This window comes from Prionailurus bengalensis, chromosome E1 (assembly GCF_016509475.1).
Source record: "Prionailurus bengalensis isolate Pbe53 chromosome E1, Fcat_Pben_1.1_paternal_pri, whole genome shotgun sequence".
Classification (NCBI taxonomy): domain Eukaryota; kingdom Metazoa; phylum Chordata; class Mammalia; order Carnivora; family Felidae; genus Prionailurus; species Prionailurus bengalensis.
This window is the reverse complement of record NC_057347.1, coordinates 2,378,852-2,403,515: the sequence shown is the minus strand read 5'-3', so window position 1 is coordinate 2,403,515 and position 24,664 is coordinate 2,378,852. Positions and strand designations below refer to the sequence as shown.

Sequence of the window (24,664 nt, the reverse complement as noted above, 5' to 3'; positions counted from 1 at the left end):
CATGGCTTTCATGTCACGGTTTCCCTTGCAGCTGGCAGAGTGAGAGACAGATTCCCTTTGGGGACGTCCGGCTACCGCCTCCAGCTGACTATAATAAAGAGATCACAGAAGGGGATGAGGTTGAGGTAAGGGCCACGGGGCCCACCCTTTCTAGATGTCACTTTTCCCAGGATTCTGCCACCTTCCTTGCCCTGATACTAGTACCCTAGGCTCCTCACTGCTTGGTTCACTCTCCTTCCCTCTCCATGCTGAGCCGCTACACCCAGCCCGGTGGCCTGTGAAAAAGTGAAATGCACCGGTTCCCTGTCACTGTGTGTCCAACCAGACTCTCAGGGGCTTCCCAGTTTCGAGGAGTCACTTTTCCTCCATCTATGGTAACGGCACGTAAAATCACAGTCTGATTTTTAGTTTGCTCCTTCCTCTAGTTTCCTTTGTCTTGGCGTAGCGCGCCAGACAGGTGTCTGAATGCTTCTTCAACTCGTGATGTTTGGGGATGGTCCTCAGTAAGTCTTTTATTTTCAACTTTTCTTCAGGTTTATTCTCGAGCCAACGAACAGGAACCTTGCGGCTGGTGGCTGGCCAGGGTGCGGATGATGAAGGGAGATGTGAGTTGACTCGGAGGCCCTTGGAGAGCTGTTGAGGCAAAGACCGTGGTCACAGAAGGGTGGGAGGCAGGTGCTCAGGTCATCCCCAACTTCTCCATTCTTTCTCCCTTTCTGCCAGTTCTATGTCATCGAATATGCTGCCTGTGATGCCACTTACAATGAGATTGTCACCCTGGAGCGGCTCCGGCCAGTCAATCCCAATCCTCTTGCAACCAAAGGCAGCTTCTTCAAAGTGACCATGGCCGTGCCTGAGGATCTGAGAGAGGCGTGAGTTATTGGTGTCGGGAGGGGGCCCCTTGACATTCCTCCTCCGCCCTGATTTCTCCCAGCGCTCTCCATCCTGTCTTCTCCAGAGCCCCTTCTGCTCCCAGTTCCTCTCTTCATCCCTGTTCTCTACTTCAGTCCTTCGTCTTTTCTTGTTTTTGTCATCCCCCCCTCTTCCCTGAGCCTCTGACTGCGCTCTGCTCTGTGCCTCTGAGCGCTCTTCTCTTCCTCTGCAGCTGCTCAAATGAAAACGTCCATAAAGAGTTCAAGAAAGCGCTGGGAGCGAACTGCATCTTTCTCAACATCACAAATAGTGAGCTCTTCATTCTGGTGAGTTACTCCACCTGAATTTCACGTAAGCCCTTTTAGCAATTTTTCCTTCTACCTTTTTAACTCCTTTGCAGAAAGGAAGGGGCTCAGGGGTGCTTATGTTTACTTGTCAAAGGAGACTTTATTGTTCCTGACCCCCGAGGGCCCAGGTTGCCCCCGTTTCCCTAGTTTCCCTCGTGTAGGGACCATCATTTATTTTTCTAACCTATTGTATTGCCATCTGGGCTGGACCCTCCCTTGCATATTTGGACTCAAATAGACTGTACGGTTCTCAGCTCTGCTTGCTCCCTAAAATCACTTCCCCTAGGTCCTCAGATAGTAGGCCCTTGTGAGACGGACAATGATTTTTCTCTTCCTTAGCTTCGTTTCATACCACCTGTCCTTTTCTAGATATTCAGGCATCCAGATATCCCAGCTCTTGGCTCTCCCCCAGTGTGTATTCAGTCTTTTTTTAAATGACTTTTCCATTGGTTTCTTCCAGTCAACCACAGAGGCTCCCGTGAAGCGGGCGTCCCTGTTGGGTGATATGCATTTTCGAAGCCTGCGCACCAAACTGCTACTCATGTCCCGCAACGAAGAAGCTACCAAACACCTAGAGGTGAGTTCTGGCTCCACTTTTTCCTGCTGAATGGTATTGTCCTCCCCCTGTCCCACCTCCATCTTTCACTCATGCTCTTGTGTTTACAGAATAGAAAGACTAAGGTCTTTCTGGGTCATTAAACTTGCGTCTACTGTGTTATCCCAGACTCCTCCAGATGGCAGAGCTCCATCGTGTTATAATAGTACAGTTGTTCTCAAACTTTTTTCTTCACTGTGGGACCTTTTGATCAAGTGAAATTTTACTTGAAAACGCAGTGCATAAAACAGATCAATCAGAGCAGCTCTGTCTAAAAGTAGAAGAAGGGGTGTGGCGTGGACTTCCACCAGCCTCCCCCGTATCCCTTCTGGGAATCAAAATGCTTTGCAGGATATATGTGAGAACCATTTGTACGCTGGAAGGACCACTGGACTTGGAATCCCAAGTCTTGTTTTGTCAAATATTGACCTTTGGCAGATCATTTGATTTCTGTGGGCTTTATCTCCATCTGTGATAATGAGGTAGTTAGACTAGAATATTCCTACAAGGTCTTTTCCAGTTCTGATATCTTATGGTCAGATTCTCTTTCCTTAGGCACTATACTGTCCTAAACAAGCAGGGTGGGTGTGTGTTTCCATTTATCAAGAGAACTGAGCTTTTGGGGAGGCTTTTCTCTGAGCTTGAACAAATTCTGGATCATGCTAACCTTTCACTTTTGCAGGGATGCTACTCAGAGCACTGGCAGTTAAAAATTCACCTTTTCCCCCAGATGATACAAATTCTGTCTGCTCCAGGTCCCAGCGAGCAGATTCTCTGGTGACCGAAAGTAGACTGTTCGACTCTCCTAGGACCTGGGTGTATTGATCAGTGTGGCAAAGTGTGCCGGATACTAAGTTAGCCATATGTGCAAGGTCTTAAGAATGGGAACACGTCAGGGCGCCTGGCTAGCTCAGTAGAGTATCCGACTCGATCTCAGGATTGTGAGTTCAAGCCCCACGTTGGGTGTGGAGCTTACTCAAAAAAAAAAAAAAAAAAAATAGGGGGCACCTGGCTGACTCAGTTGGTTAAGCGTCCGACCTGGGCTCAGGTCATGATCTCATAGCTTGTGGATTTGGGCCCTGCATGGAGCTCTCTGCTGACAGCTCGGAGCCTGGAGCCTGCTTTGGATTCTGTGTCTCCCTCTCTATCTGTCCCTCCCCTGCTCACACTCTGTCTTGCTCTCTCTCAAAAATAAAAACATTAAAAGTTAAATTAAAAAAATAGGGGTGCTTGGGTGACTCGGTTAAGCGTCCGACTTTGGCTCAGGTCATGACCCCGAGGTTCGTGGGTTTGAGCCCCACATCGGGCTCTTTGCTCAGCACGGAGCCTGCTTCGAATCCTCTGTCTCCCTCCTTCTCTCTGCCTGTCCCTCATGTGTGCATGTGTGCTCTTCTCTCTCAAAAATGAACATTTAAAAAAAAGAATAGGAGCATGTCTTTGTTTTTGAGAGAATTGCTCTTATTTTTTGGCCTTTTTTTTTTTTTCTAATTGTTTTGAAACATTGCAAAGGAAAAAAATACAAGTGCCCATGTACTCATCAGGCCGTCTAAGAAATAAAACCCTTGGCAGACTTCTAGAGGACATTTGTAAATCATTGTAAATCCTCTTCTTCCCTCCCTAATTCTTTTGAGTGCCCAACGCAGTCCCTTTTATTCAGCTTTCTCTTTTTGCCTCAGTGTAAGTCGTTGCCGTAGCACAACCTCATCTGTCGTGGAAGTAGGAAGTAGAATGTCCCTTTTCAGAAATCTTTCTTGTTTGGGGCTTCCTACTTAGGACTCCCTCTTCTAGAACCTTCCCTGTCTTCCTGCCCTGGTACCCAGGTGTCTAAGAGCAGGTTGCGAAATGAGGTCGTGTGGTGGTCCACGGCTCCTTTCCTGCTTTTTCAACCCCTGCTTTCTACTCCACTTGTCGGGTTTTATTTTGGGGGTTGATAATAGTTTGGTTAAGGTAACAGTAGTTCCTTAGCCTTGCATTTACCTTGTGAAAGGTCCTTTCTCACTGACTTTACTTAATCCTCTTGCTAGTCTGGGAATGGGGTAAGTCAGGTGTAATCATTTAGCAGATGACAGAATAGAGACGCAGAGAGCGTGTTTTGTTTAGGATCACACAGCCAGATCACGTTAGAGCCAAATCCAGAACTTTGGCGGCTGCCAGCCAAACTCTGCCCTCATTTACCTCCTCTCCCCGCCAGGCCATTGGCGTCTGCAAGGTAGGAGTGGAATGAAAGATTCCCGAATTCTCTGTGCAGGTCCTGGGGTCAGTGGATCTGGGGTAGTTCTGACTTGTTTCCACACGTTTTTCTCTCATCGAAGTCATGCCGGGCGTCAGGTGCCTGGGTCGGGTGTGTGGGGTTCCACCACCAGGGATCCGGCAGCGCCTTCTCCTTTCAGACAAGTAAGCAGCTGGCGGCAGCCTTCCAGGAGGAGTTCACGGTGCGAGAGGACCTGATGGGACTGGCGATTGGGACTCACGGTGCCAACATCCAGCAGGCCCGAAAAGTACCTGGGGTGACCGCCATTGAGTTGGGTGAAGAGACCTGCACTTTCCGCATCTATGGGGAGGTCAGCAAAAGCCAGCTGTTGCTTGGGTGGCTTGGGGGTAGAGAGAAGAAAGGGTGAGGTGGCAAGGAAGCCTGAGTCCTGTCCACCTCCTTCTCTGACTTGGTGGCAGCACGCTTTCCCAAAGGCAGAGGGTGGCAGGAAGACGATTGAGATCCAGGGCCCCTGCGTGAGTAACTGCTCCCCGCTGCTCTCTGTAGACTCCTGAGGCGTGCCGACAGGCCCGAAGCTACCTGGAGTTTTCTGAGGACTCCGTGCAAGTGCCCAGGAACCTTGTTGGTGAGTTGAGGGTGTGTGCAGATAAAAGAATACAGGTGGGGCTCGGTGTGAGATTCCCTAAAGGGGTTCTAGGCTTGGCGCCTCCCTGCGGACTCCCAGTTTCACAAGGACAGAGCCAGCAGTCTTGTAGGATTGAGGGAGATGGAAGAACAGATTTCCAGGGATCGTAAACTTTTGTCCTGTGAAAACTCTGCAGAGACTTAGAAGCAGGAGAATACTTAAACCGAATCCATATATAGAAGCTGGAAAACTGTTGATCTGTTTTTACTTTTTTTCTTTTCTGTTAAAAAAAAAGAAAGGCCTAATTCCTCCTTTACCTACCCATTCAGGCAAAGTGATTGGGAAGAACGGGAAAGTGATCCAGGAGATTGTGGATAAATCTGGTGTGGTGAGGGTTCGCGTAGAAGGTGACAATGACAAGAAGAACCCCAGGGAGGAGGTACGGGGCGTCTGCATCTGGAGATTGGTTTCCAGGAGTAGGTGGGGTTGTTCGCAGAGCCCCTTCTCCGTGGGCCCGGATCTCTAGGGGTGGAGGATGGGGACTTGTGTCCTCCAGAAGATGCAGAGCCCAGAGTGGTCCCACTGGCTGAGCTTCCGGAGGGGCCAGGGTGGACTTACTACTCGCATCGACCCTCCTAACCCTCCCGTCCTCTCTGCCGCGCAGGGCATGGTTCCCTTCATATTTGTTGGCACCCGGGAGAACATCAGTAATGCCCAGGCTCTGCTGGAATATCATCTCTCCTACCTGCAGGTACCCGAGCCGGAAGCCTGGGACGGGAAAGATCTGGGTGTAGGAAGGAGACGAAGGCTACTGGTGGATAAAGTTAACAGTTGTGACGCCCAGTTTGTATCTTGAGTAGAACAGAAAGCACTGAATGGAGATCTGGGGCTGTAGGGTTGGACCGCAGAATCTTCCTTGCTTAGCCAGTGTCTTCCCTCTTGCATTCCCGAGAGAGTTTAGGTGTATGGGGACGGTCAGGGCGCAGAAGCCTGAGTGAGGATTGGTCGTCGCGCTCACGTCTGTTCCCCCTTCGGTATCTTTCTCCATCTCCCACCCAACCAGGAGGTGGAGCAGCTTCGCTTGGAGAGGCTGCAGATTGACGAACAGCTTCGCCAGATAGGGCTGGGCTTCCGCCCTCCCGGGAGCGGGCGCGGCAGTGGTGGCAGTGACAAGGCTGGCTATACCACGGATGAGAGCTCCTCCTCTTCCCTCCACACCACCCGAACCTACGGGGGCAGCTATGGGGGCCGGGGCCGCGGCCGGAGGACGGGCGGTCCCGCCTACGGTAAGACGGCTGCGGGAGGTGAACAGCGGTGGGCCTTGGAGAAGCAGGGGTCTGGGCGGAATCTCCAGGGAAGGGCGATGGACACATTGAAGATGCGGTTGGCTGGGGGACTTGTGAGTGGGAGGGGTGGGGTGAGTGACCCTGACTGAAGCCCGCTGTGTCCTTCAGGCCCCAGCTCAGACCCATCCACAGCTTCTGAGACTGAGTCCGAGAAGAGGGAGGAGCCCAACAGAGCTGGGCCTGGTGACCGGGACCCCCCAACCCGGGGGGAAGAAAGCCGGAGGCGGCCGATTGGGGGCCGGGGTAGGGGCCCCCCACCTGCCCCCCGGCCCACCACAAGATACAACGCTTCGTCTATTAGCTCAGGTACCAGTATCAGACATCTGGGTTCGAGAGCGTAGGCCGAAAGGGAAAATGATGGACACGTGATGACCAGGTCCTCCTCTTCCTGTAACCAGTGCTGAAAGATCCAGACAGTAACCCCTACAGCCTACTGGACACGTCTGAACCAGAGCCCCCGGTTGATTCAGAGCCCGGGGAACCCCCCCCAGCAAGCGCCAGGCGCCGCCGCTCCCGCCGCCGCCGCACGGACGACGACAGGACTGTCATGGACGGAGGCCTGGAATCGGACGGGCCCAGCATGACGGAGAATGGCCTGGGTAAGGGCTCTGCCTGGGGTCTCAAAGAGTTCGAGCTGGGCAGGAACGGAGGTGTGGGAGATGAGGTGCACGGCTTGGTTTTTCTCTGTCCCACAGAAGACGAGTCGAGACCCCAGCGTCGGAACCGGAGCCGCCGTCGCCGTAACCGTGGGAACAGGACCGATGGCTCCATCAGTGGAGACCGGCAGCCAGGTCAGCTCACACTGGGTGCCGGCGTCCTTCCTCGGAGCTGAGAGAACGGGCTGCCCCCCCCCCCCCCGGCCGTATGAAAGCGGGGGGTTGGGGTCTGGTGGGTGTCCGGGAGCTGGACACCTGGTTCCTTCTGAAACTCTTGGTCCTCTGCCTTTCCCAGTGACTGTGGCTGACTACATCTCCCGAGCAGAGTCTCAGAGCCGCCAGCGGCCGCCCCTGGAACGCACTAAACCCTCCGAGGACTCTCTTTCAGGACAGAAGGTAGGCGGGCGAGACGTCATTCAGCCCACCTCCTTTTCTCTGCTGGGCGGGCACAAGGAATTCGCAAAGGAACCTCTTGCTAAATCGCAGAGGAAGCGATGTCCGGAGTCTAGACCGCTGTCTAGAATAGTGGAAAGTTTGAGCAGGACAGAGGGAGGTTTGTTAAGGTGCTTCTGGACTCTTTTAAGAGTTATTAGAGCCTCCGCTCAGGGGACTAGCCGTTGGGGCGCCAGATGCCACAGCACTAGGATGGTGAGGGATGTCTTACCTGAATTTCTACTGACCATCCTCCCTCCTTTCCCACTTCCTCCCCAGGGCGACTCTGTCAGCAAGCTTCCTAAGGGCCCCTCAGAGAACGGGGAGCTCTCCGCCCCCCTGGAGTTGGGTAGTTTGGTGAATGGGGTTTCATAAAACCTCCAGCCCGCATCCCTCCCTTCTCCATCTCGCTTGCTGCCCAACACCATGGCCTCATAGGCCCGACTGACCTGCGCTGGAGCTGCTCTTATCTAGGGGGAGGGGGGTGGCACAGCAGCTTGGGTCCCCCCTCAACCTCCAGGAGCTCGTGGAGGGGTGTGTAACAGGGTCATACCCCCCTCCCTCTTGTCCACCCTTACCCCCAGGGTGAGGGGAGCCTCTCTCCTTCCCCATCAGACTGGATGTGCCTTTATCCTCCAATGCCCCGATCTCTCTGAACACCCCCATTCTCCGCCTGCTGGTGCGGGGTGCTCCTTGATCCACCCAGATTTGACAGTTCAGGGGGGCTCCCCTGCTATCCCTCCTCCCATCCTGTACCCCCCATTTCTGGGGCCTCATCACTGTGGAAGACGGGGATAGTAAGGGTATAAGTGGGTGGGAGGCATGGGGAAGGTTTTGGAGTAGAACCAGGGTGTGTATGAAGGGGGGTGACAAGGTCCCCCAGGGGAGGGGGGACCAACCTTGTCTGGTGGATGAGAAGGCGTATTTATTTTTCACTGTACAGTATTTAAAAAGAGAATAAAAAAATCCAAATGGCTCTGTGGTTCTCGCGCCTTCCTTGTGCCAAGTTTGGCACATCGGTTTCTCTAGGCTTGACTTGCCCGGGCCCTCATTTCCGTTTTCTCCGCACCTGGCCTCTCTAGGGTTCCAAAGATTGTCTACTTCTGGGAATTCCTGACATTCCTAGGTTCTCCAGGCCCTGGTCGCTTTCAAGTCCGGAGGACCGTGGCCTGTGGCTTCTGGCTGCTCCCCTCCCCCAGGGTTGCTGGTAGGAGAGCTGGGCCACTCCTTTACCCTGAGTCACAGCAGGCTAGGTAGGGCTGCTCCGCGCTCGGGCTCCAGCCCGTTTCTGCTGAGAGCCAAGGCTGGCTGTTTAATCCGATTACCTGAGGCCTAGGGCTTGGGCTGGGCCTGGGGCGGGATGGGGAGCAGGGTTCCCTCACGACAGCCTCTGCGACTTAGGTGGCCAGCTCTCTCGCTCCTGCTGGTTCTCTGCTCTGGATGCAGGCTTTTTCTCTGGCATCCACGCTGCTGACTGCTCAGTCCTGGGGGTGGGTTGTCTTGGGGTCCCTGGCTCCCTGCCTTCAGACTCCGGCTTGGAGATACAACAGGCAGTGGAGAAACCACGGTTTGGGGGCTGGAGTTGGGAGGATTGAAGTTTTCTCACCTGGAGAAAGGGGCTGAATCATCACTTGAGCACCTGCTGGGATGACTCAGGAAACAAAAATGGCCTGCCTCCCGACTGCCTTTCTTGCCCCAGGGCCAGGTCAGGGGTTTGGAGGAGCAGTAGGCACTAGAAAAGGGTTTGGGGTAGGGGGTGGGGTGTTCCCAACTTCCTCCAGGCTCAATTGTGACCCTGAGGGCTTTTGATTCTCCTGTGCTTGATCCCATTGTGCCAAAAAATTGACTTTAAATTGCCAAAGCTCAAGAAGGGAGGGGAAGCGGATCAGAGCTACCAGGGGCGGAAGGCTCCACATCTGGGTCTTGGGTGGGGAGGGGGCGTGGTGCCCCAGGGGGAGCGTTGGGGGCTGGGAGGCCCGGGACACCTGGGTTTGCCTAAGGGAGGGGGAACGTTGGCGCCCTTAAGGAGGCGCGGTCTGCTGGGAGGGAGTGGGGAGGAGTCTGGTTAAAAGCTGTTCCCGGCCTGGCCCACCCGCCAGCCACAGACGCTGAGGCCAGGTGAGAGGGGCTGCGGCGATCCGGCCGCGGGACTCCAGGGACCGGGAGCGCGACCGCGGGGCAGCGGGCTGGGTCCGGGACCCCGCGGCTTCAAGGGTCGGAGAGGGCATCCCCTCCCCTGCGGGGTACGGGGCAGCGGATTTAGCGCCTGGCTCTCCAGAGGGTGCCTGATTGGTTGGGAGCAGGCGCTCCATTCTAAAGACTCTGAACTTGGGGACGACGTATACTTCTTAAGGCCGTGAGTTTCTCTGGGACGACTCCAGACTAGGGAGACCCTTCCATCATCCGGACACCGGTCCTGGGCATCAGCGTTTCACTTTGGAGGGGAGGGCGTGTAGGACGCCCTCTAAAGCCTTCCCTGCACCCCACCGGCCCCCATGGCGCTTCCGGGCTCTTCACACGACCAGGCCTGGGGCTTGGAGCCGCCCGCTCCCGCTGCTCCTACCAACTCGTCCTCGGGCTGCCAGGAGCGGGAAGGCGCCGGCAGCCCGGTGGTGTCCGGGGGGCTTCCCTTGGAGAAGGTGAAGCGACCCATGAACGCGTTCATGGTGTGGAGCTCCGCACAGCGCCGCCAGATGGCGCAGCAGAACCCAAAGATGCACAACTCGGAGATCTCCAAGCGCCTGGGCGCGCAGTGGAAGCTGCTGGGCGAGGACGAGAAGCGGCCCTTCGTGGAAGAGGCCAAGCGGCTCCGGGCGCGGCACCTGCGCGACTACCCCGACTACAAGTACCGGCCTCGGCGCAAGACCAAGAGCGCGGCCGCCGGGCCGCCCCACTTTGGCCAGGGAGGCGGCGGCGTGGCTGGCGGCGGGCCGGTCTGGGGTCCCGGGTACGCGACCACGCAGGGGAGCAGAGGCTTTGGGTACCAGCCGCCCAACTACTCCACCGCTTACCTGCCTGCCGGTTACGGGTGAGTGCCTGGGACGCGCGGTGAGGGACGGGCAGGGGCCCCGAGTACGCCCCGTGCTGAGGTCGTTCCCAGGAGAGACCCGGGGCACACCCACCCACCCCACCCCCAGTGCCCCGTGAAGCCTGGGCCGGGAGCGCTCTGGTGGCCCAGGTTTCCCTGAAAGATGCTTCCATCCTGGCCCGATAGGGGCAGCCCCGCAGGACATCCCCCCTCCCCCGGACGTGATCACGTTCTAGTTACCTGAATTTCCCGTTTCCTCCCCGCTTCTGGCCCTCCCGTGACCCGGCTTCCTCTCCCAGCCCGCGGGGCAAGGAGAGGCCAGGCCCAACTCTGCCCCTTCCTGGCCTGCTGCCCCGAAAGAGGAAAACAGGCGCAGCACGCAAGCCGGCTCCGGAGCGTGCCCCGACACGGCCGCTGCACTGCTCTTAAGCCATCCTGGGCTCTGGTTCTGAACCCGCGGTACCCGGTGGGGCCCGGAGAGCCAGGGAGAGGGGTACGTGGGTGACAGGTTCTGCCTCCGTTGGCTACAGCTGAGGCGCCCCGCCCCCAATTGTGAGTTGGGGGGCCCTGCTGGCCCCTCCCAACCCAGGAACGCGCTCTCTAACCCCAGTGTCTCTCTCTTTGCAGCTCTTCCCACTGCAAACCAGAGGCCTCGTCGCCGTGCTCCCTCCCTCAGAGTAACCCGAGGCTCCAGGGTGAGCTGCTCCCCCACTACAGCCCCTACCTACCCCCAGGCTCCCCCACTGCGTACAACCCTCCCCTGTCAGGGACCCCCATGCCCCTGACCCACCTCTAACTCTCATGAACATGGACCTCCCAGGAACGCCTTCACTCTCCTTTTTCACCCAGAACCTCCCACCCCAGGCTGCAAACCCTTCTTTAGAACCGTTGGCCCGCAGTTCAGAAGCCTGTGCTGCGGTTCCCTCACCCTGCCCCCAAAATACAACACATGATTTTTTTTTAGGACAAACACAGTTTTTTATGATTAAACCAGGTCTCTGAGTCTTTATTGCCCCATTTCTGTTCCCCTTCACTGCAGCAGGAACCAGCAGCCTCCACTCCCTTCCGCCTGGACCTGCCAGAGCAGGAACCTCCTCACCCCACCCTGGGGCCCTGCCTGAGTCATTCTCGTCCCCCTTCCCCACCCCCTACCCAGCACTGGGGTCCTGGAGACCGTCCCAACCAGGTTCAGGGAGGGAGGTGGCCGCAAACCCCTAGTTCCTTCCACTGGCCAGACTCTGTCCTCTAGGCCATCAGGGAAGTAGGGAGATGGGGAGGACAGGGCAGACTTTGGCCCCAGAATACCTAAGTAGGAGGAATCTCAGCCAAAATAAATGAACAGGTAGTACATGCACGGGACAGCGGGCAGTAACTGCCAAACATCAGCCTGGAAATCCCTACCCCTTCTAAGGATCTGCAGTTCCACTAAAACTCTGGCTCAGAATTTTACAATTGCAGTGGAATGAATGATTAAAAGTCACACCAGCGGACTGGTTCGGATGAGAATGACCCTGAGGGTGGGTGGGTGGATGGAAACGTGGAGCGGACTCCAGTAGCTGGCTCATCCCTACTGCTTTTTCTTCTTGATGGGGGCCTTGACGTTCCAGTAATAGATGAGCTGGGAAGCAATGAGGCCGTTGCAGAGGGAAGAGACCACGAAGGTTCCAGCCATGAGGGGGTCTCCGGTCTCCTAGGTGAGAGACAGCCGGGGTCACTTGAGCAGTCCTCCCTGGAGAGCCAGGAGACCAGGTTTTAGTGCCCTCTAGAGGGCAGAAGGTGCACTCACCTGAACGGAGGTGAAGATTCTGGCCAAGGAGCCCCCAAAGAGCAGAAAGACCGTGACAGCGGAGAGCTGGCCTGTGTGCCCGTTCCGGTAGTTAGTGGCTGCCTGGAGCAGCTAGGGGGGAAATTGGGACTCGGTTCTGTCATCTGAACTCTTACCATGCTCACCCCATGCGATATCCTCTTGCTCCGGTACTCACCCTCCCCCCTACTACAGCAGGCACGTTGGAGGCCTGGAGCAGGGTGACCACGGACAGGGACGTCAGTGGTGACAGCAGGACCAGCAGGACCAGTGCATAGCACACTAGGAAAGTGACACCTGGGGGTCGGGGAGATAAGGAGTCCCGATCAACCTCTCCAGTGCTCTGGCTTCCTTCCCCAAGCGCGAGTTCCCGGCAGGGCCCCCAAGAGCCACACTCTGCTCTTGGGTAAATCCCCAGCACCTTTCGCAGTCTGTCCTCTGTAGTGCAGGACCAGGAAGCAGATGGTGACTGTCTGGAGCATCAGGAACAGGGCTTCACCCCAAGAGCTGCGGAGTCAAGAGTTGGGAAGAAGAAAGGCGGGCCTGGAAAGAGGCAGGGAGAGCCTCCATGGCCCGTCCATCTGGGGACACACTTCTTTTTTTTTTTTTTTTTTTTTAATTTTTTTTAAACTTTTACTTATTTTTGAGACAGAGCATGAACTGGGGAGGAGCAGAGAGAGAGGGAAACACAGAATCTGAAACAGGCTCCAGGCTCTGAGCTGTCAGCACAGAGCCCGACGCGGGGCTCGAACTCACAGACCGTGAGATCATGACCTGAGCCGAAGTCGGACGCCCAACCGACCGAGCCACCCAGCCGCCCCTGGGGACACACTTCTGATCGCTCCCTGTCCTCCACAGCCCTACTGGTTTCCAAACAGCCCCCACCCGACTGACTCAGTCTAGATCCCGGGCATTCTTGGGAGGCTCACCTCCCTCTCATCACGGCCACAAACAATGGCCAGATTTCCAGGAGGAAATCTTAAGGCTTCCTGCTCCTGCATCTGCCTCTCCCCAACGCCCCGCTAGAGTTGTCAGCATTCAGCCTGGGGGGTAAAGGGCAGCCCCCCTCACCTGAAGGGGAAGTTGTTGGTGATGCTGTAGACCATGGTGCCTGTCAACGCCACCAGTTCTAACATCACGGACTGAAGGCTCAACCCTTCGGCACTCTTGGCTCTCAGGATTTTGAACACCTGGGGCAGTTTTACTAAGAGAAAGGATGAGAAGGGCAGGGATGAGGAGACGACATCCCGTGGGAGTGCAACTCAACAGCTACAGAGCGGCCCGGGAAGCGTGTTAACCCCGGTTCCGGTCAAGGGACCCGCCCAGTTCACAGCCTCTCAGCCCTCCACCCTCATCCCCACAACTGGAAGAGAAGAGAAGATACATACCCAGCAGAGACCCAGCCACAATGCCCAGACCCAGGCCTTTGCTGAGGAGAATCTTGAGACAGGGAACTGAGAAGAGAAAAAGGGGTACATGGAAGGAGGTCCCTGGCACCCAGGCCAGGGGTAAATAAAGGATTTTCATGCTCCTATGCTTGTCGCTGCTCCTTTAGACCCTGACCTACCCACACAAGGAAGCCCTGGGCTGTATGGCCCTTCCTGCTTCAAATCCTATCACTGTCAGGCAGGTGACTTTCCAAAGCAGCTTATACCGTGCAGATTACAGCTAAACTTCTTGGTCTTCTGACTTCCAAGGCTCTCCATTGCTTCACTGGAAAGCTGAGCAATGCCCAAGGGTCCTCCAAGCCTTTATTCTCCTGAGCAACTAGGATCCATTCCAAAGACAGGTCTCCCTGTCCCTCATGCCTGAACCCTCTGTCCCCGGCCCGCATCTTCCCATCCTGGAAGCTCTACCCGCCCAAGGAGCTTGGTTAGCCAAGTGGGAGTCATGACTTCGACCAAATCGTGTCCCAGGAGCGCGGTGGCGGACCAGAAACTGACAAGAACAGACTGGGAAGGCCTCCTAAAGGGTCTGGTGCCTGAGGTGGGCTTTGTGTGCAACTGCCTGACAGACGGAGTAAGAAGGCGGGTTGCTCCAAAAGTAAACCAAGAGCAGAAGCGGAGGGTGGAAGGAGCCTTTGAAACAAGTGTAACTTGGCCCCTGAAAGAATAGTGTGACCTATTAAAGACTGGAACGATTTGGTCAGATTTTAACTTTGTTTTGTAAAATTTGAGTCCCTCGGTCCGGGACCATCGCTAAAGCGCAAGCCTCACAAAGGAGTGGTTCCGCCTTCCTCCCGCCCAAATATGGCGAGCTCCCTCTAAGGAGACCGAGGCACTTCCGGCCCGGTCTGGAGTGACTTCCGCCCAGCGCTGCGGGGCCGCAGTCGCGGCCACCTAACCCGCAGTCACGCCCCGCTTACGGCCGAGGGCGCTCGAGCAGAACTTTGATAGGATGCCGAATTAAACTCACCGTGAAGCAAGTCCCACTGGACGAAAATTTGGTCGTAGCATTTCTCAGGTAAGAGAAGCGGCACCAGCACTCGTTTGAGCGGGCCGTCCGCCTCGGCCGCCATGTTGCAAAACTAGCTTCCGCCAGTCTCTCCTGGCCGCCATTGACGTACGATGCGCATGCGCGCTCTGGACACTCCGCCCCCTACCTCCCCGCGACTCAGCTGTACCGCCCCCTGTTCCCCGCTTTTTCTTACTCCTCCCCACTTTCTGCAGCGTGAAATAGGTCTCGTCCAGAGACCACGTTTTGGACGCGCCCTCCCTGTTCGAGTTTTGCGGCGTGCTAAGGCTGTGCGCCTGCGCAGTTCCATCTTTCGCGCCTTTGTTTACGCTTCCAATTCGGAGGCCACATTTAGCCTCCTCTCGGCGCCTCCAGCGCGGCGCCATCTTGTTTTCGCCCGGCCGACCTCGCCTTGTTCGAAGTTGAGAGAGAAGGAGCAGGAGTCTGCGAAAGGACGTTGGGTGGGGGCGGCGTGGCTGCCCGTCTCCTGTGCTCTCGGCGTCTCCAGAAGGAACGGCGCCTGCGGGAACAGGACGGTCGGCGCCGAAGCTGCGCGCAGGGCCCGTGTCTCTGTCTCCCCTGGTTCGCCCGGGCCTCCGAGGCTGGGTGCTTGGGCAGCTGCCGGGCCGGGACCGCGAAGCAGAAGAGGAGGCGGCGGGGAAGGCGATCCCAGGCCCCGCGAGGCTCGGCACATGCCCGAGGGCTCTCTCCCACCCCGTCGGCCCGCGTGCTGGGCGGGAACAGCAGCGGGGCCGGCAGGCCCAGCAGCCCCTCTTGGGAAAGGGGCCCTCGGACCGCCGGGTGGGAACGATGCCCTCCGCCCCCCAGCGCTGGGACCCCAGCTCTCAGCCCTCCTGGTGGAGGTGGGCCTGGCCGTCACACCCTGGCGGCCGGGCACCGCCGCAGCCACCACGCTGTCGAGCGGCCGTTCTTGGCCATACTCAGCAGGGTCACACGGGACGTCAGGGACGCGGTGGTGGGGCTGCTGGGGAGACGCGCCGCGAGCAGGCCGCCCCCAGCGGGGTGGATGTGGGACCTTATACTAGGCTACGAGACCGGAACGGTCGCGTCCTGACCCCCAGCCATTGCCCCTTGACCCTCAGTCGTGGTGCAGGCTGTGGCTGTACGGGAGGCCCTTTCTCGATTCTGGACACTGGCTGTCCCGGGGTGCCACCCACTCCCACCAGGGAGACCGCCGCTGGGAGGACTTAAGGGTCGGCTTGGTGGGTGGCTCAGGCTGGAGGCATGTTGTTCCTAGGAGCACAGAGGAGAATTGCACGTGCAGGGCAGGTTACCTGCTGCTGCCAGGGCTGATGAAACCCTTTGCAGGTGAGAGAGGAGCACGGGCAAGGCAGAGCATTCCGTTGCTAAGGGGCCTTGGGAAAGGAAATGGCACAGGTGTGATCTATCTGCTTCACCTGTATTTGCCTAACAGGATTGGAGGGGTGGGGGAACCAGAGCAGCCAGCCAGGGGCCCCAGAGGAGGAGGAAGGGGTGGAGGCAGACCCTCCACCAGCCTCTGCCAGGTTGGCGGAGGGGGGGGCGAATCCATGAGGACATGTGGTCATACATAGTGTTTTCGTCCCTCACTAGCTGTCTGGCTCCCTGAGACTCAACCGCGGAAGGTGCAGAAAGGCACGGGACTCTTCAAGAAACTCACGGCTTTTCATCCCAGCCAGAAGGACGGGGGAAAGCAAGGACAGAGGTTGGAGCAAGTTTTATTTTTCTGGGGACGGGGGAGGAGCAACTCATCACATTCAATAAACCTCTTTCCTCTCGTCCCCCCCCCCCCCCGCCAGGTTGCATTATCTGTACTTTTGTTCTCAAAGACTGAGAGGGAAGGAAGGCCGCTTTGTTTCTGAGTCAGCTGAGTGGTGAGGAGTGAAGGCAGCCCCTGGGCCTCGAGCTCAGAGGGGCTGGTAGGTGGGCGGGCGTCTCCGGACGATGCAGAACGTAGCGAGCACCAGGGCGAGGAGGCCCAGGGAGACCAGGCCAATGACGAGGGGCAGCAGGAGGAACTGGTCAGTCGGACAAGGGAAACCTGGCCGAAGGGGAGGGCAGGGAGGCGTGGTGGTGGTGCTGGGGACAGGTGGGAAGAGGGTGGAGGGGAGGTGGCACTCGTAGGGAAGTAGGGGGACTGGGGAGGAGCTCTCCTAGCTGACTCTGAGCAGTAGATAAAAGGGGAGAAGGGGACAGAGTCTTCTGGAGGAAGAACATGTGCTCTATAGTTACGAGCAGCCTGAGAGAGGAAGGAAAGTTCCGGGTGGGAGCAGGGAGGCCTGGGGTGGGGCGGGGCGGACAGGGACACGGGGGGGGGGGGGGGGGGGGCTGGGGGGGTGGGTAAGGCAAGGAGTAGGTCTTACTTGGCCCAAAGGCCCCTGAGGGGGGCAGCTGGGCAGCCTGGAGCCTCAGGTGTAGCAGGTCAAGGCGCAGTGCTGGGGAGAGAGAGAGGCTTGCGTTCCCGCAGCTGAAGCTCTGGCCCAGGGGGGCTTGGAGAGCGTGAAGGGATGAGTTCTCAACGGAGAACATCCACTCTGGAAGAGTGAGGAAGGGTCAGCTCTGTGTCCGCGTCCCCACCCCTCCGCTCAGCCCCCCACCCCCTCGCAGGAGCGCAGGCAGCCAGTGCAAGGGACGACGGGAGGGGAGGTCACTCACGTGCCGCCTGTGGAAGGGACACGTTGTACTCCAGAGCCATGTAGCTCAGGTAGACAGTGCTCTGCTGTGGCTCCTGGGAAGGGGACCGGGAAGGCTCAGGGTGGCTGGGGAGAGTGGCGTCCGTGTCCGTGGGGTCGGGGGCACAGCGAGGGACAGGGAGGGAAAGGGCGCGTGGAGGGTGAGGGCTGAGGGCGAAGTACCTGCTTGAATCCAAAGCTGAGCTGTCCGTAGGGGAACGAGAGAAGCAGGTGGGTGTGGGCACCCTCACAGTCCCCCTGCGCCTTGGTTTTGTTGGGGTTCAGCACAGAGATGCCCCAGGCCTGCAGAAGTTCAGCAGTTTTGTAAGACAACGCAGCCGTGCCATCCAAGGTCTCCTTCATCCCCACCCCGCGCCCTCCTCCACTCTTCCTTCTGAGCCACGGCCTGTGGCCTCACTGGCTTCCCCTCATGTCCACGGTCCCCGAGCTTTACCTTTCCTCCGCCCTGGGTCGGGTACAGAATTCTGATCTGGATCTGGCCTTGGAGCCGGACACAGGGCTGGGAGCCATTAGTCCACGTGTAGTCCCCTACAGCGTCCTTGGAGCCTGGGCTCGGGCTTGGAGGGGGTGGAGGGGGTCCCGGGTGGGGGGCAGTGGTGGGGGCTCTCGGGCTGGTGGCCGTGCTGTTGTTTGTCGTCGGGTGAACCGTGGCGTTCCCGTGACTGGGGGTGGTGACCGTATGGTGGGTGGCCGTTGTGGGCTCGTGGCTGGTGGCGCCCGTGGTGGTGGTGGTTCTGTGGCTGGTGGTCGCGGGCCTTGCTGTGCTTTCTGTAGCTGTGGGTGTCACCGTGAAGGATGGCAGCAGAGTGGCCGATTTTTTGTGAGGACAGCTATTCACTGTCCCTTGGGCTTTGGGCAGAGGAACAGCCTGGTTAGCGGCCCAGGGGTGCGCTCCCCCCAGGGCCCCTCCCCTTTGGGCCTGTCTCCTTACCGACTAGAAGCCCCAACAAGGCCCCCGAGAAAACCACCACCAGCCTCATGGCAGGACAGCCTCACCCAGTCGGTCCAGGTAGGTTCAGTCAGTCCCAGCTGCTTGCTCAACCCTGTTCCCTCCGCTCTTTTGGAAAAGGAGGAATTAAGCTTATGACTTCCTGCAACTGAGACAGTGCCTGTCCCCAACCTGACTCAGGCACCTCAGCCCCAGCCACCGCTTAGTCATTGAACTGTCATCATCAAATGAGGGGATTGGCCTTGGCTGCACGAATGAGCCACAGGGAGTTAGGGGGCAGCTGTCCCATGGGGACTCGCTTGTCTGCTTTAGGAAAGCCCTGAGGGGGAGGGGTTCCAAGCTGTTAGGGAACCAGGGGGGGAGATGGCCTCTTCCCTCCCTGTTCTCTAGGAGGAAGGGGTGGGGGGGGCGGTTTACTCCCTCTTCCCTCCATCTGTTACTTCCTCTTGGAGACACGTGAGGCACTTGTGATGGTGCCCGTGCCCAACCACGTACAGAGGGTCATGTTACCCAGTCATCGTGACCATTTCCCGGTCACATAGTTGGGAAGCAGCGACACAAGGGAAATCTAGAGGGGTAGTAGCTGGGGACCCCAGCCAGAGATGTACCCAGTAACGGGTGGGAGGGAAGGGGAGGCAAGAAATGAGAAGCCCAACAGGCAGTTTCCAAGTCATTTTATTCAGAATTTTGTTGTTTGTTTCCTGAATCAATAAATACTATACAAAACAATGTAAAAATGGCTACCATTTTCTCTCCCCTGCTCCCCCCACCTGGGGACAACCCCATGGGCCACCTAGCTCAAGGGTTCTCCAGATTTGGTCCAGCAAATGAGGTTGGGTGACACTATCGCCCCTTGAATCCTCTTTAGAGGCGGGCAGCTGGGTGGGGGAGAGCCTCTGGGGTTTGGAGGCTGAGTGGGTTACGGACACGGATTAGTGTTTTTGGGAGAAGAGACGGCGCCTGGGGCAGGAATCTGCCCCAAAGAAAAGGGTGTCTAAAATGTTCACGGTTCCTCCTTTTGCCTCAAAAAGTGACATTTATTCAAAGAAAAAAAAAAAAAGAAAAAAAAATGACAAGATGTCCATCCCTTGGCTCCCTTCCCTCCCCCCTCCTGCTCCTCTTCAGCCCCCCAAGGACTGAAGCCTGGGTAGGGCCAGGGCGCAGGACAGCCCCTCAGATGAGGTCAGCAACATTGAGGGGCATCTCCTCAATGGAAGTGTTGTAGAACGTCTCGATGTCTCGAAGTGTCCTCTTGTCTTCTTCTGTCACCATGTTGATAGCCACACCCTTACGGCCAAATCGACCACCGCGACCAATTCTGGCGGAAAACAGGGCGCCTCGGTAGGTAGGATGAAGGGAAGGGGGCCGGGGGAGGGTGGAGCCGCAGCACAGGGAGAGGGGAGGCCACGTTCCAGAGCCACACTTACCTGTGGATGTAGTTTTCCCTGTTGGTGGGAAGGTCGTAGTTGATGACTAAGGAAACCTGCTGGACGTCAATGCCTCTGGCCTGGGGCAAAGGAGAGGACGGGTCAGCGTGTGAACGAGAGGTGAGCAAGGGAAAAGAGAGGAGCACAGTATCGGTGCAGGAGGGGCCGGAGCGCGGTGTAGGCAGCCGAAGGCAGGCAAAGGAAACAAACCTCCCCTCCCCCAACGGCCTGAGGCTTGCCAGGTTCTGTTCCAAGCTGCTACTTTCCTGAAGAGGGGCACGAGCAGGCCCCTTGGAGAGGGAATCACCTTGGATTTTCCCTTCTTCCTTCCCAGTCTTCTCCCGAGCCCGCCCTACTCACCAGCAGGTCAGTGGTGATCAATACTCTGCTAGAGCCAGAGCGGAACTCCCTCATGATGACGTCTCGCTCCTTTTGGTCCATGTCTCCGTGCTGGAACAGGAAATGGAGGGTGCGTCCTGAGGACCGGCGGTGAGCAGGGCGCGGAGGCACGCGCTGCCGGTAGCCAGGTGGAGAGAACTCACCATGGCGGACACGGTGAAGTCTCGGGCGTGCATCTTCTCGGTGAGCCAATCGACCTTCCTTCGGGTGTTGATGAAGATGACTGCCTGCGTGATGGTCAGGGTCTCGTACAAGTCGCACAGTGTGTCCAGCTTCCACTCCTGGAGGGGGGCGGGGCAGGGGCGGGGAGATCAGTCAGGGGCTGTACCAACGAGGCACCACCAGGCCCGCCCCCTGCCCCGGGGCCCCACCTCTCGTTCCACATTGATGTAGAACTGGCGGATACCCTCCAGGGTCAACTCCTCCTTCTTGACCAGAATTCGAATGGGGTCCCTCATGAACTTCTTGGTCACCTCGAGCACATCGGAAGGCATCGTAGCAGACAGCAAGACCACCTAAGGGAAGAAAGAGGGAAGCCTCGGGGTAGGGGCTCCTCCACGATGCCTGCCCCCTCAAACAGAAGCCGGCGTGTAAAGAGGCCCGAGACGAGACACGCGGAATTCCTGTGGTTTCTCTGGCACTTGCCATCGCTGTCCTATCCCCCCCCCCCCCAACCACACCAGTCTCTAACGGCTTGCTCACCTGGGTGTTACTGTTGAGCTTCTGGAATATGTCATAGATCTGGTCCTTGAACCCGCGGCTTAACATTTCGTCAGCTTCATCCAGCACAAACATCTTGATGTATTTGGGAGCTACGACAGGAAAAACAACAGGTAACAAAACTAGAGAACTATGAAGTCAGGCTTCAACCTCCAGAGAAAGAACGGACGAGAGGTCTGCTCTCAGAATACAAAGGCTGATCCTTTGCCTGGGACCCCCGTGCCAGGCCAGGCGACAGGCCTGGGAAGTAGAACACTCCCCGGGCTGAGAAGACAGGGGAGCCAAGCCAGGCTCAGATGACACGCATGGGTTCATCACAGAGCAACTCTTCCACTGGCGAAAACAGACGGCCTAGGGGACGAGGTTGTAGTCAGGGGAGGACAGGGAAGACGGGGAAGCAGAAGGCTGACACTCACATAGGTATCTCCGGTTAAGCATGTCGAACACACGTCCTGGGGTCCCCACAATGATATGGGGTGCTTCCATCTGAAGCTTCTGCACCTCGGCACGTACATTGGTCCCTCCGATGCAGGCATGGCAGGAGGCACCCATGTAATCTCCCAACGCCATGACCACCTTCTGTATCTGAACCCAGAGAAACAGAAGGACCCGTAGATTAGCTACAACCGTGTCAGACCCCACCGGAAAGGCTTCTCGTGTCATTCTCCAGATCACACAGGTGCCGTTAAACTCACTTCCCGGACAAGAAACAAGCAGACGACTTCATTTAAGACCACGCTGCCAAGGGGCAGGCACAGGATCTGAACTCGGTCTGGTCCCGAAGAATACAAGGATTCACAGTAACAGCCCTTTCTAAAAGCCAAGAGCGACCCATTCATTAGATCTCAAGGCGACCAGTTTAGTGGACAGAATGACCTCTACCTGCGTCCTTCTGCCACTGAACCGATCGATGCTAGATGCCATGTTCGCTCTTGAAAAAGGTGTGTTCTGCCCATTAATGCCCTAAGGAATCCTTCCCGAACTTCTTTACTCACTTCACCTGTATCTACAAGTTAGCAGAGAATCGGAACTTCCCCACCGAGGGTTTAAAAAGAACTAGGAAACGAACGTTTCTCATTCTCTCTCCTCCGAGACCCAAGAAAAGTCTATCATTAGGATTTCATGTGCCCCAGGCATGAAACAGCTCTGGCCACCAACCCAGGCATCAAGCTAGGATGAACAAAGGACTGCGTCTGCTCTGCCCCAGGCTGATATAAGAGCAGCACCATCACCGAGGTGTCTCTTTGCCCATCACCAGGGGGTTTGTTCACACAACAGCCACCAAACTTGCTCAGCCAGCCGGACTCCACCTAGCTGCCTTTTCCCTGGACTCAGGAAATGGGCGGAGGAAACGATGCTTATTGTTCGGTAGGAAAGGGCATATAATTAACCCCAGCCAGCCTTCAGAGACCCAGCAGGCCTTGGCTCATTTTCTTTAGATCTCTTCCCCAACGCTTCAGATCTTGAGGTGGTGGCCCTTAGGGAGCACACCTCGGACTTTTTGATTATGCTCCTTCCCAGAGCACCCTCCTGGGGAGGGAAGCCACACGCTCACCTGCTGAGCCAGCTCTCTAGTGGGCGCCAGGACCAAGGCCTGTGTGGCCTTGAGATCCAATTCAATCTGTTGCAGAATCGATATGGCAAAAGTGGCTGTTTTCCCAGTCCCAGACTGGGCTTGAGCGATCACATCATAACCTAAACAGAGTAGAAGAAACTTGACGTGAGAGTACGTACACGTTGCTATCAGGAGACAGACGTTCAAGGCTCTGCTCAGTCAACAAGCAATTGATAAGAGCTAAGTGCCAAGCATTTAGTGCCTCCCAGACTTTACCGCGCCACAACCTACTGCCCAAATGGGAACATCTGGAAACCAAGTTAGATTATTCATTCATTTAGGACTGCCCAGAATTGACCTTTGACCTAAAATACCAATAGCAGTGAGAAACTGGCTAAAATACCACCTTACTGAAATCCACCAGCCATCCATGTGTCCAGGGCATGAACCAGGCACCGGCACAAACCAAAAGCCAAGCTGGGATAAACAAGGAATTGCTTTGCCCCAGACTGATATGAGGCTGGCACCACTGACCAGGTGCCACTCCACCCAGGTCAGGGACCATGCAGAACTCATTCTGGGGCAGAGGGATCTTGTCTTACCCTTGATACAAGGAAGAATGGCTCGCTGCTGGATGGCAGAAGGCTTCTCGAAACCATAGGCATAGATGCCCCGGAGAAGGGACTCGGAGAGGTTCATGTCGTCAAAGCTGTCAACGATCTCGTTCCAGTTACTCTGTGGGGCACAAAACAATTCAAATGGTAAAAGAGGCGACGCGGTGTCCCAGAAGCGGAGCAAACAGGACCAAAGCTCCAGAGCCCACAGCCTCTCCTCCCACCTGGGAAGCTGGTTGGCTCTACGCGGTCTGGGAAGTCACTCTAAGGGGCCGGTCCGCTTGTAAAAGGAGAGGCTGGACAGTATAGGAGAGAGGAGACTCAACACCCAGGACGTGCTTCACACACACTCAGGGACCTACCGATTTGGAACAGACCACTGGAAAGGACTTAGGATGGGTAGGAGAAGTCACCTACTTGGGAGTTAGGCAAGCAGCTCTCCGGAAACCAGGAGACACTGCCTTTCCCAGGGACTAAAGACAGTGGCTCAGGAGTGCAATCTCACCTCGATGACGCCTTCGGGCTCCATCCCATCGGGGCCATTGTCTCTGGATCTGTTGGTTGAAAGTAGAAGTAGGCCGACTGAGACGCCAGAAATCCCGACGGCCAGGCTCTTCCTACCAGCAACCGGCCTCGCACGATGCCATCAGCCCACGCTCCCCGACCCGACCCCATCCTGGTCCCCACGAGACACAGTGCTCAATTTACAACCGAGTCAGGCCTCTGGCCCCCGCCACCGAGGGGACGACCCAACCCCCGAAGGCCCGGAGGCTGGAAGGAACGGCGTCGGCGCTTCCGGGGGACCGGAGGTGGTCCCCGCGGCCGGGCCCACGTGTCCGGGGCCGGGCCGCTCCGAGTCCGAGCGCGTGCACCTCCCACCGCGGCCCCGGCGCGCCGGAAGTCCCGCCCCGCACCTCCCCGATGCGAGGGTAGGACATCCCCTTCCCCCCACGTCACTCCGCCCGCGCCCTCCCCCACCCCCTCCAGCCCGTCTCCCCCCCTCGCGGTGCCCGGATGTGGGAGGCCGCGGGCGGTGGCGGCCTCGCGCACAATGAGCCCCAGCCGAGCTAGCGAAGGGGCAGATTGCACAACACTGAGAAGCGAAGCGGGCTGGGGGAGGGGAGCCCCTCGGGCCGCCATGTGCTCGCTCCCTCGACCACCCAGCGGCGTCTCCCCCCGCCCCCCGCCACGGCACAATCCACATCCCGCCCGCCCCCGTCGCGAAATGGCGTCGCCCTCCCATACCTCAGGCCGCTCACCCCCGAAGGAAAGTGGACCTGCCCATCCGCAGTTTGCCAATTGCCCGGCTCGTGCGGCAAAATGGACCCGCCCGCCCGGCGCCGGGTGGGCTCCCGGTGCCTCACGCGGCCGCTCCTCGGGGTCAGGCTCGGTCCTGGCCGTCAAGAAAACCAGCACACTGAACGGCCGGCTTCTTCCGCCCCGACCCATCGCTCCGCGCGACGACGCGCCCGGCTCGCAGGACCCGGGCGTCCCCGCTCCGGCGAGTGGTCCCGTCGGAACCCTCCGGAATCCCGAGCGCGCGCGAGCCCTCCCTCAGGCAGAGAGGCGCCCGGACCCGCCGGCTCGGGCCACACGCGGCGGCGGCCGCCTCCGCCTCCCACGCCCGGCCGCGGCCTCGCCTGGCGCTCGGCGCCGGCCTCCCGGCGGGCCGCGCCTACTCGCTCCCCAGGACCGGGCCTCCCGGCGTGGCTGCCCCGCAACCCCGGGTTGGGGGGAGGGGTGCCCAGGGCGGTGGGCCTCAGCTCCCCCCGCGGGGCCCTCGGGAGGGAGCGGCTGGGTAAGTAGCCTCGACCTCTTGCAAAAGGGTTTCTTACCGGGAATCCTGACTCGCAGACATGATCCTTAGAAACTAGGGCGGAGTGCCCGCCTATCGACAACTTATAGAGCGCCCGACCCCGCCCCAGCCATCGCATT

At 57.8% G+C, this 24,664-nt stretch overlaps 6 protein-coding genes, 1 long non-coding RNA gene and 4 other non-coding genes across 14 annotated transcripts in view; 3 read left to right on the top strand and 8 right to left on the bottom strand.

Annotated features, from left to right (window-relative positions):
* Positions 1–8,062, top strand: part of FXR2 (FMR1 autosomal homolog 2) — a 14,307-nt gene extending 6,245 nt beyond the window's left edge. The window contains exons 3-17 of one of the 2 annotated variants that reach the window (XM_043582951.1): positions 32–125; positions 534–605; positions 724–872; positions 1,106–1,199; positions 1,681–1,797; positions 4,206–4,376; positions 4,574–4,652; positions 4,982–5,091; positions 5,317–5,403; positions 5,716–5,938; positions 6,107–6,304; positions 6,397–6,597; positions 6,694–6,789; positions 6,950–7,050; positions 7,366–8,062. In XM_043582951.1, the coding sequence (XP_043438886.1) occupies positions 32–125; positions 534–605; positions 724–872; positions 1,106–1,199; positions 1,681–1,797; positions 4,206–4,376; positions 4,574–4,652; positions 4,982–5,091; positions 5,317–5,403; positions 5,716–5,938; positions 6,107–6,304; positions 6,397–6,597; positions 6,694–6,789; positions 6,950–7,050; positions 7,366–7,461 (1,888 nt within the window). In that variant the 3' untranslated portion in view covers positions 7,462–8,062. Of the gene's footprint in view, positions 1–31; positions 126–157; positions 375–533; positions 606–723; positions 873–1,105; positions 1,200–1,680; positions 1,798–4,205; positions 4,377–4,573; positions 4,653–4,981; positions 5,092–5,316; positions 5,404–5,715; positions 5,939–6,106; positions 6,305–6,396; positions 6,598–6,693; positions 6,790–6,949; positions 7,051–7,365 lie in introns of those variants that run through there. The other variant, XM_043582952.1, reaches the window with a different exon arrangement.
* Positions 7,990–10,602, bottom strand: LOC122484897. Its single transcript, XR_006297735.1, has 2 exons — positions 10,355–10,602; positions 7,990–8,692 (listed from the first exon to the last, which is right to left on the bottom strand). It is a non-coding gene; the product is annotated as an uncharacterized LOC122484897 (long non-coding RNA).
* On the top strand, positions 9,124–11,104 carry SOX15 (SRY-box transcription factor 15). Its single transcript, XM_043582965.1, has 2 exons — positions 9,124–10,114; positions 10,742–11,104. The coding sequence occupies exons 1-2, from the start codon at positions 9,582–9,584 to the stop codon at positions 10,908–10,910; spliced, it is 702 nt and encodes a 233-aa protein (XP_043438900.1). The 5' UTR covers positions 9,124–9,581; the 3' UTR covers positions 10,911–11,104.
* Positions 11,090–14,517, bottom strand: MPDU1 (mannose-P-dolichol utilization defect 1). The gene is made up of 7 exons (XM_043582964.1): positions 14,334–14,517; positions 13,307–13,372; positions 12,990–13,122; positions 12,340–12,425; positions 12,097–12,215; positions 11,901–12,011; positions 11,090–11,804 (listed from the first exon to the last, which is right to left on the bottom strand). The coding sequence occupies exons 1-7, from the start codon at positions 14,434–14,436 to the stop codon at positions 11,682–11,684; spliced, it is 741 nt and encodes a 246-aa protein (XP_043438899.1). The 5' UTR covers positions 14,437–14,517; the 3' UTR covers positions 11,090–11,681.
* LOC122484891 (collagen alpha-2(I) chain-like) lies at positions 14,482–20,453 on the top strand. 3 transcript variants are annotated; one of them, XM_043582960.1, is made up of 3 exons: positions 14,482–15,770; positions 15,966–16,077; positions 19,901–20,453. In XM_043582960.1, the coding sequence occupies exon 1, from the start codon at positions 14,486–14,488 to the stop codon at positions 15,416–15,418; it is 933 nt and encodes a 310-aa protein (XP_043438895.1). In that variant the 5' UTR covers positions 14,482–14,485; the 3' UTR covers positions 15,419–15,770; positions 15,966–16,077; positions 19,901–20,453. The 3 variants fall into 3 exon arrangements, with proteins under 3 accessions (XP_043438895.1, XP_043438894.1, XP_043438893.1); XM_043582959.1 differs by lacking the exon at positions 19,901–20,453 and having other exon boundaries at positions 14,482–15,701; positions 15,966–16,160; XM_043582958.1 differs by lacking the exon at positions 19,901–20,453 and having other exon boundaries at positions 15,966–16,160.
* On the bottom strand, positions 16,075–18,680 carry CD68 (CD68 molecule). Its single transcript, XM_043582957.1, has 7 exons — positions 18,314–18,680; positions 17,997–18,122; positions 17,499–17,914; positions 17,228–17,347; positions 17,028–17,100; positions 16,736–16,906; positions 16,075–16,413 (listed from the first exon to the last, which is right to left on the bottom strand). Exons 2-7 carry the CDS (start codon positions 18,043–18,045, stop codon positions 16,280–16,282), a joined length of 963 nt encoding a protein of 320 aa, XP_043438892.1. The 5' UTR covers positions 18,046–18,122; positions 18,314–18,680; the 3' UTR covers positions 16,075–16,279.
* On the bottom strand, positions 19,017–24,664 carry EIF4A1 (eukaryotic translation initiation factor 4A1). The gene is made up of 11 exons (XM_043582956.1): positions 24,565–24,664; positions 23,235–23,283; positions 22,718–22,850; positions 22,116–22,255; positions 20,977–21,145; positions 20,543–20,652; positions 20,212–20,355; positions 19,984–20,121; positions 19,802–19,891; positions 19,442–19,521; positions 19,017–19,332 (listed from the first exon to the last, which is right to left on the bottom strand). The coding sequence occupies exons 1-11, from the start codon at positions 24,585–24,587 to the stop codon at positions 19,188–19,190; spliced, it is 1,221 nt and encodes a 406-aa protein (XP_043438891.1). The 5' UTR covers positions 24,588–24,664; the 3' UTR covers positions 19,017–19,187.
* Positions 19,615–19,755, bottom strand: LOC122486219. The gene has a single exon (XR_006298069.1). It is a non-coding gene; the product is annotated as a small nucleolar RNA SNORA67 (small nucleolar RNA).
* Positions 20,739–20,883, bottom strand: LOC122486248. The gene has a single exon (XR_006298097.1). It is a non-coding gene; the product is annotated as a small nucleolar RNA SNORD10 (small nucleolar RNA).
* On the bottom strand, positions 21,681–21,822 carry LOC122486240. The gene has a single exon (XR_006298089.1). It is a non-coding gene; the product is annotated as a small nucleolar RNA SNORA48 (small nucleolar RNA).
* LOC122486239 lies at positions 22,544–22,678 on the bottom strand. The gene has a single exon (XR_006298088.1). It is a non-coding gene; the product is annotated as a small nucleolar RNA SNORA48 (small nucleolar RNA).

Bases quoted from the DNA above. Each gene is read 5' to 3' on its own strand.
- SOX15 (XM_043582965.1), top strand. From the start codon at position 9,582: ATGGCGCTTCCGGGCTCTTCACACGACCAGGCCTGGGGCTTGGAGCCG. The intron at 10,115-10,741 runs GTGAGTGCCTGG...CTCTCTTTGCAG, and splicing joins TACCTGCCTGCCGGTTACGG to CTCTTCCCACTGCAAACCAG.
- MPDU1 (XM_043582964.1), bottom strand. From the start codon at position 14,436: ATGGCGGCCGAGGCGGACGGCCCGCTCAAACGAGTGCTGGTGCCGCTT. The intron at 13,373-14,333 runs GTGAGTTTAATT...TTCTCTTCTCAG, and splicing joins CCAGTGGGACTTGCTTCACG to TTCCCTGTCTCAAGATTCTC. The intron at 13,123-13,306 runs GTATGTATCTTC...CCTTTCTCTTAG, and splicing joins TGTGGCTGGGTCTCTGCTGG to TAAAACTGCCCCAGGTGTTC.
- LOC122484891 (XM_043582960.1), top strand. From the start codon at position 14,486: ATGCGCATGCGCGCTCTGGACACTCCGCCCCCTACCTCCCCGCGACTC.
- CD68 (XM_043582957.1), bottom strand. From the start codon at position 18,045: ATGAGGCTGGTGGTGGTTTTCTCGGGGGCCTTGTTGGGGCTTCTAGTC. The intron at 17,915-17,996 runs GTAAGGAGACAG...CTCTGCCCAAAG, and splicing joins CTTGTTGGGGCTTCTAGTCG to CCCAAGGGACAGTGAATAGC. The intron at 17,101-17,227 runs GTACTTCGCCCT...TCCCCTTCCCAG, and splicing joins TCAGCTTTGGATTCAAGCAG to GAGCCACAGCAGAGCACTGT.
- EIF4A1 (XM_043582956.1), bottom strand. From the start codon at position 24,587: ATGTCTGCGAGTCAGGATTCCCG. The intron at 20,356-20,542 runs GTGAGCAAGCCG...TTCTTCCCTTAG, and splicing joins AGCTCAACAGTAACACCCAG to GTGGTCTTGCTGTCTGCTAC. The intron at 19,522-19,801 runs GTGAGTAGGGCG...CCTTTGCCCCAG, and splicing joins TGATCACCACTGACCTGCTG to GCCAGAGGCATTGACGTCCA.